This window comes from Cariama cristata, unplaced genomic scaffold (genome assembly GCF_000690535.1).
Source record: "Cariama cristata isolate BGI_N322 unplaced genomic scaffold, ASM69053v1 scaffold16967, whole genome shotgun sequence".
Classification (NCBI taxonomy): domain Eukaryota; kingdom Metazoa; phylum Chordata; class Aves; order Cariamiformes; family Cariamidae; genus Cariama; species Cariama cristata.
Genome location: NW_009628523.1, coordinates 3,905 through 11,812, shown reverse-complemented (window position 1 = coordinate 11,812; position 7,908 = coordinate 3,905). Strand labels below are relative to the sequence as shown.

Genomic DNA, 7,908 nt, shown 5'->3' with positions numbered 1-7,908 from the left:
CCACACCAAGAAGCATTTGGACAAGAGAAGACAAATCGGGTTCGGGCAGTGCAGGAACCACGAAGCAGGAGCGTCCTGGGCTGAGGTTCCCTTTAGACCACGGCCCAGTGACACATGGGCTGTGGAGCTGTTGGTTATTACTTTTCCACGGCATGGGCGACTGTCACAAAGGCACGTAAAACGCTGACTCCTCACTTGAAAACTGCTGAGCGGGCAGCTTGGGTGTAAGTCAGAGCTGGCAGCACGGGCAGGCAGGCGGGCAGTGCTGCTGGCCCTCCCCGGGGGGGACGAAAGCTCAAAGCTCTCCCTTACTTTGACAAGTGGGAAGTGCAGACGCGCAGCGTGAAAGCCAATACACTCGGGTGGGAAAACCAAGAGAGGTCTATTCCTGTCGGCAGGCTGGAGAGAGGCGAGGAGCGCTGCTTCAGGTTAGCTCTCGCTGTCAGCCACACCGGCTTGCTCGACTCCTCACGCTCCCCAGCCAGCTCACGGGCAGAAACACGCACAAGAACAGGGCAGCAGAAGTTGGGTTTAGCTCTTCCTGCCATCGCTGAGGAGGAACTGCGTAACGAGCAGCACCAAGACTGCCTTTTAGCAAACTAGGACACTGGGGAAGTTCACAGGAGATTTAAAAAAAAAAATAAAATCCTGCAGTGCCAATGGTATTATGGAAACATGTAATGGCCAAAGCTGCCACTGCAAAGTGCTCCTGGGCAAGGAGGAGATGTGACTAAGGCACAGGGACAACAAATGACAGCTACGGCATGTACTTTCTGCGGCCAGAGCAGAGACACACTAGCTGCCAACCCGGGCAGCAGTGACGCAATCCCTGCAAAGCCAGGTCATGCGTACTTTTTAGGGCACAAAACGATAGAGAGATTAAAAGAATAAACACAGTCTAGCCAGGGCTCTTCAGAATAAACAAACAAGTCAAGTCAGAGCCACGCTGTCACTCATGGGCACTCCTGTGAAAAATGCAGGACTGGCATAACATGGTCATTGCTCAACCAGACCCTGACACGCTGCTAATACATGACGAGCAAGAGGCTTAGAAATCCTGCTAGGACAGAAAGAACAGGACATGTTGCTCTTGCAGAGCCAGGGTAAAAACAACAAAAAATATTCACTGGGAAACCCACCCCCCCTGCCCCCTGTCCGGCTGTGGGGACGCAGTTCTCTTCTACAGGGTCTGCCTCACCCTCTCCCTCCTGCTCTGCAGGGACCATGCTATTTGCAAAGTAAAGGGCAAAGCAGCCCAGCCCAGCCTCCAGATTAGGACAAGGAGGAATCTCTCTGAACTCCTTGTGCAGCCTTGGTCAGCAGCACACCCTGCTTAGCTGATCCCTGAGCCCCCCTTGACCTACAAAGGCAGCTCCATCCCTGGGAAAGCAGGCAGCAGTGCTGGGCCAGGGCGCAGGGACAGCACGATCCCCCCTTGGCCCTGTGCAACCTCATACGAGGAAGACTGGAGGGATCTTGCTGCCAGAACATGGGGCAACCACCAGGCAGGGGGATTGCAGCTGCTCTCCCGGGAGAGCTGAGCAGAGGCAGATGTGTCCCCAGGGCACCCCAGGATCCAGACTGTACCTCCCCAATGCTACCTCTAGCCAGCCTCACGCAGCAAGCAGAGAAAACAGGCTAGGAAAGATTGAACTCGACAGCCTACCGGGACTGCATCAGGTACCAACTTCTTTTGATCTCTCTCCACCCACACCTTTTGCTAAATTCTCCCAAGAGACTTCCCCCCACCCTAAGCCCTGTTACTGACACCTCCAAGCACTGCAGCCCCTACCTTCAGGCACAGGCAGGAAGATGAGGGGTTTGTGAAACACTCTCTGCAAAACATCTTTAGGGGCCATTAGAGACCCAGCCAAGTCCACACAAGTCTCCTGTGCTTGCCAAATCTGGGCCAGCTCTGTCCACACTGCAGAGAGAGACCCCCTCCCACCCCAGCACAAGCTCAGTTGTGATCGTACGGTATCAGCAGTGCCAGTCTCATCTGGTTTGTGCTATCTACGTGTTCACTGCCCACCTGCTCTCTTCTAAACGTTGCTCCCACGGGATGGGACACCAAAGACCTGCCTAGACAGTGGTTGCCCAGCCCACAAAAGTCTCCTTGAAGCATGAGGAGGGAACCAGAGATCGCTGTGGTCTGCACATCTGGTCTAGCCAGCATCTTCTGGGCTTCTCAGGTCCTCAACTGCTGCTTTACAGCATGCAAAGTTTCTTGGTTTTTCTTTCCTACTTGCAGAGGTGTTTGGAAACAAGGACCAGCAGCACGCATGTTAATCAGCAACACTGAAGAAGTTGGTTGCTTTTGAATTACACCAGCCTTCATGCTTTTCATTGTGTCAATATCTTGCATGACTTACTCTCTAGACGTATCTAGAGCAGAGCTCTGAGCAGTCCTGTCCTCAGGAAGGGCTTTCTGCTGGGCCCTCTGAGGGCTTTCACCTCCAGTCTCCGGGCTGTTACACCACCTCCTTGATCTTCTGCTCTATCCTTTGCTTAGAATAGAAAGTGGCCAAAAGCAATTTTTTGCAGAGCTCCAAGCCTCTAAGAATTTATTTTAAAAGATTTAAAATAAACGTATTGTGTTTAGGTTATTTACCATATTATATATCGCATACTGTGACAGCTTAACAAGAAAAAGCACTGGGCATGAGTCTGTGAAGCACTGACTATCTTGAAAACTCCAAACATTCAATTTAAAGCCCTTTAAAAAAATCCCACTGAGTTCAATGAGACTGTGTATAGTCACTTTGTGCTTCCTTGAACTTTCTTTTTTTTTTAAATTTAAAAATATCAGGGTTAACAGCCTTGTTCTCCTGGGCTGCCAGAAACCATCTCTAGTTCTCAAGAGGTATGCAACACTACCCTGGAAGAGTTAGGAAAACCAATAATACTCTTTACATATAAAATTTGAGTTACTATTGTTTTTTAAAATAGTTTTTATAATGAACTTACCATTTGCCTTTTGTTTTCTATCAAGTTTGATCCAATTATTCCAAGAAATGACCCAAAACCAAGCTGAAAAACAACATATTGTTAGCATTTAGATCAGGAGGATATCCAACATATTTTACATACAGACAGAACACAATTAAATCCAGAAGCAGCAAAACAACATACTGCGGATGTGTGAGCACCCTTCCTTCAGCAAGGAATCAGTGGAGTCTCTCGCTAGCAGGAACTATCAAGTGTTATATGACATTAAAAGCGTGTGTAGAAACTAAAAGGATGAGTTCTGAATTCCATCCCCTCCCCAGTGATGCTGAGAAATGGCTGGTGGATGAGGATATGCATTGCAGTCTTGGAACAACCCTACGCACACTCCAGATGCAAACCTAGCAGGACCACATCACTAGTATCTGCAGGACCAGGCTTTTGTAACCTCACCACGGGTGCGAGCAATCACCTAAGTTTCTTGATGTGAAGTATGAGATAAGGGAGAATTATACTCAGGAAGATGTAGCAGTTTTCAGCTTTCTTCTACTCTTCCCTCATTTCCAAGGGTGAGGATGCATCAACCAGGTTCTTCTACCAGAAAAGCTCACACCAGCCCAGCCAACAGAATAAGCTACTCCAGCAAAGCGTCTTTTCTTGCTGCCATAACTGACAACACTGTTCTTATTTCAGCTCAGTGAAGTCAGCCAGGAGTGCAATTTCTCACCTGTTTTCCCCATAGCCTTAAGCTGTTTAGCTACACTAAATAGAAGTTTCTAGGACAGAGCACACCTCAGCCAGGCCAGAAACAGAGAGTTCAACCAAGAACCACAGGCTACCGGAGGAGATGCAGAAGTACTTCTGTGTCACACTGAGAAAGGTCTTTGATCGGTGTAGAGCATATCCAACTCCACTTCTGTGGGTCGGCAAAATGAGAAATGCCAGAAAAGCCCTACAGTTAGCCTGGTCATATTAAGCTGGTATAAATCCAGTCAACAGACTAGGGGGGCAGTGAAGATCCAGGCGAGAATGCCAAATAACTGGCCAGCTCCTCAGGAAGCAGAATAAGGCACGAGACAAGCTGCAGTGATTCAAGAATGAGTCAACTAACCTGGAATTGATATTTTAAGATCCAGGAATAGAAAACAAAGGTTTAATAAATCTGATACTAACAAGCAGAAGCACGTGCAGGGATCAGCAGACAAAAACGTGATGAAAAGTTGGGCTTAAATCTTCCCCCGCTCTGCTTAAGCCCAGTAACACTGGGTGCAGTGCCGTGGGCAGCAAGGGCTGCTGGCTTAACGCCCCCCAGCCGATCAGGCTGCTGCTTCCCAGATGCCTGCCTTGCACTCCAAGATCTTGGAGACCGTTGTCCCCACATCAGGGACAAACTACCGTGGTGGGAAGCAGAGCAATGAAGCCAGGTGCTGCTTAACACTGGGGCAGCGGGCAGGCAGGGCAGAGAGCCAGGGGCACTGCTGAACTGCCCTAAATTGATCTGCCAGTGCTTCTGGGCTTATTATTTTACTTGGCTTGGGCAAGTGAAAACCCTCACCTTCCCCAAGTGACAGGAGTTTTACAGTTCAATTCCAAGCCCCAAAGCTGGGAGATCCAGGCATTAACAGCAACATGGATCCAGACACTATTTTCTGTCTGGTGATGTTGAGCAGCAAGGAAGTTGTGTGGCAACAAACACCGAAGGCAAATGCTCAAGAAAAACGTTTTGTGCCCTTTGAGCTTGATCCAACATGTTTAAGGGAAATGTCCACGTGGAGTTTCAGAGCAGCCTCAAACCAAAAGGCGAAATACTTAAGATAATTTAAGATAAATAAGAAAGAAGAAATTAGAGCAAGTCTGTACATCCAACGGGTGAAGATCAAATAAATCGGTGGATTCTCATTAATTGATGGGAATTCTCATTGCATAAATGGCAAAACCACTTGTTCTTTTCTGGATGGGACAAAGAGATCTTAGTAATCTGCATCAATTGCATCACTTATTTTGCTGGTGGATATGATCCCCTGGGATATCTGTCTGAAAAGAGGACAGGACACAAAATGAACGTGCTTTTCCAGAGTAAAGCCGCAGGCCAACATGCTTGACAAGGAACCGTTACAGAAGAGGTTTCCCAGTCAAAGCCTAAGAAAGGTCAGTCATTTACACAGATGCTGGAAGCTGGTGTAACTTGGAGACAACACATGCGTGCCCCAGAGCCTCACTTCCATAAGGTGGGTGCTTGCCCTCTGCACCTGATCGTTACTCTTGTCTGCGGAGCATCACTGTTATACCCTGGGCTTCCCAGGCCCAGGTCAGTCATCCAGCCACAGGTGAGGGTATTTCCCACAGAGGCAGAGCCAGGGTGGTCACAGATGTAGTCATGAAGGTGTCGGTGGTGATGGAGGCAGCCTGGCCACAGGACATGTCATTGCACCCTCTGCTTCAGCTCCTCCAGTTGTGTCAATGAGGAACTGCACTGTTTGGGAAAAAAATCCCCAAAACCCAAACCCTGCAAAAAACCTCAACCAAACAAAATCCCACTGATGCGTGGAAGGTCTCCAGTGCCCGGTTCTGTCTTTCCTTGGGAGCAGAGGCCTGGGAAGATAGTGCTCCTCATCAGACAGCCACTTCTTTGCATGTTTCCTCCTTGTACAAGAGATGTCTGCCCAAGACACACAAGTTAAAGGAGGAAAGAATGGCGCATTGGGCATGGCAGTGATGAGCATCTGATGTCCTGTGAGGTGATGCCATCCATGGATCTGGTCCACAGATGAAGAAGCCACCCGGCACACGAAGAGACTTCTGGCTCTGTCTTTTCCTTACCAGTACAGGGTACTCAGGGTATGACTGACAGCAGTGCACCACTAACAGTGCACAGAAACCCCTGACCGAGATGCAGGCAGGCCTAACGTTCCTGTGAAGTTCTGGATGACAAGACCTGCAAGGAGCTGTGGAAGGCACCTGCTTGGGGACAACTCACCGAGTACTCATGCACCGCGGCAAGCCCTTTTTCAACCATAAAGGGAGAAATCCCAGCTTGTTACAAAACATCGGCTATTTTAAGCGCCTGCTGAAGCATCCAGCAGCACAATGAAATGTTTTTCTGTGCAGGGAGACAGGCGAGGTTGTCACACATTTCCACGCAGAGGATTAATGAACTAACTGAGAAGGGAAATTTGGTGACAAACACAAACTGTCAGGGTGCCTCTGAATAAAGTAATTCAACACCCTTCCCAAGTCCAGGAATTCATTAATTCCTTGAGCAGACCGAGTCTTACAGAAGCGTAAGCGATGCTGACGTTCCCGGACCATAAATAGCACGGAAGATGTCAAGGGGACGTGAACAACAGGCTCTACCCATCTGCAGCAGTCTGCAGGACCTGCTCTGAAGCACGAGGTTCAACTCAGGCTGACAGAGCGTAGGCTAAGCACGGATTGTTTGAAGCCAGCCTGTCACCTTTCTCAACACCTTCCTCGACACCTTCCTCCCGTACTTCTCTTTAAAAAAGGTCAAGCCTAAATGCAGGAGTTATTGGGACAAGCCAGAAAACCAATCCTAAACCAAAGAGGCCCAACACAGTCTATAACAACGTTCCACACTAATGCTGTAAAGGGGCTTTCTTCAGTCATAGAAGAGCTTGTCCACAGAGAAGTATAAACCTCCCTGAGATCAGCGATGCGTGGCAAATAAATCAAACCGCAATAAGGCAAGAACAAGTCTCCACTGGCTTTAAGCCTCCAAACCTAAATGCACAGCACTCCACAGCTGTCACACCAGGACCCTCTAGCTGGAGGGCTGCAGTTACACTCGACCTGCTAAGACACCTAATTTGGCTGCAGCTCAGTCCTTTTTGTGCTGCTTTGTGGGCATGTGTCAGACACACACAGGAACAGACCAGGACTTGCTTTCCAGCTCGTGTTAGACCTCTGCTCATGCCGGGAGGGGCACGATGCACTTGCCCCTTGTGCTTCTGCAGAAGGTTATACATCTACTGGCAAGAAGACTGGGCACCAGTGGTCTTCTGTAAATTAAGCCATTTGAAGCTACAAGATTGTCCTTTCCCATTTTCATCTGTTGATAACAGAAAAGAAGAAATGGATGTGCTAGCTGCTTTGATGTGCATGCCTTCCTGGCAAGCTGCCACAGCTATTGCTAACACGCAATATTCTCCTCATTCAGGAACTCCTAATCGTTAAACACCTCTGCAAGTGAACTTTATGACCATCAGTTCATGTGAACAGTATTTCAACACCTGGGCTCTCAACTGTTCTTGGCACCTCTGGTCCTTCTTTGCCTTCCTTCTGCCTGGGGTTAGTGTGATATATGCAAGCAAAGAAGTTCTAAGGTTGCTTTGACCGACATAAGACCTATTTATCTGTCTCACCGTTAGCTCAAAAGCATGTTATTACCTAAGGTCAGAGGAAGCTGCCACTTGGATGGGATTTTTGCATGGGAATGAGTAGCAGGTGCAAAATAATAATAAAACAAATAAATCAAATGGCAATGAAGTAGCTGAGCATAATATTCAGGACAAGATCACCCTTTATAACAAATGCAGCATTACAAGGGACTTTGTAGGCAATAAGTTTTCTAGACCTACCTAGGAGTTCTATACTTACAATAACCCCTGGGTAATAACCTCCAACAGTCACATTTTGGGTTCTTGTTGTAGCAGCTAGGCCCACCGTTAGAATTAATACTGACACAATGAGGAGAGTCACAGTTACGTAGAGGGAATTTCTTTTTCTTCTATTGAACGACCCTAAAAACACACACACACAACAGAATTTGCTGATTCCATCTGGGGACAGTCATGGTACTGCAAATTTCTCCTCCCACCGCCAACCACATTGTGGTGAATTTTGTTTCTTCTTACTTGAGAATATTTTTGGGTTTGGCTGTCACTTTTCACCTTCACTAACATGCTTTATCAAGCGTTACTAGGGCATCTGAATTCACATTTA

General features: G+C 48.0%; 1 protein-coding gene across 1 annotated transcript in view; it reads right to left on the bottom strand.

The window, feature by feature from the left end:
* Positions 1-7,706, bottom strand: part of LOC104165277 (transmembrane protein 255A) — a gene marked incomplete at both ends in the record, with an annotated part of 11,160 nt that extends 3,454 nt beyond the window's left edge. The window contains 2 exons of the mRNA XM_009704854.1: positions 2,968-3,030; positions 7,564-7,706. Coding sequence (XP_009703156.1) covers positions 2,968-3,030; positions 7,564-7,706 — 206 coding nt within the window. The remainder of the gene's footprint in view (positions 1-2,967; positions 3,031-7,563) is intronic.
* Positions 7,707-7,908: the final 202 nt, after the last annotated feature.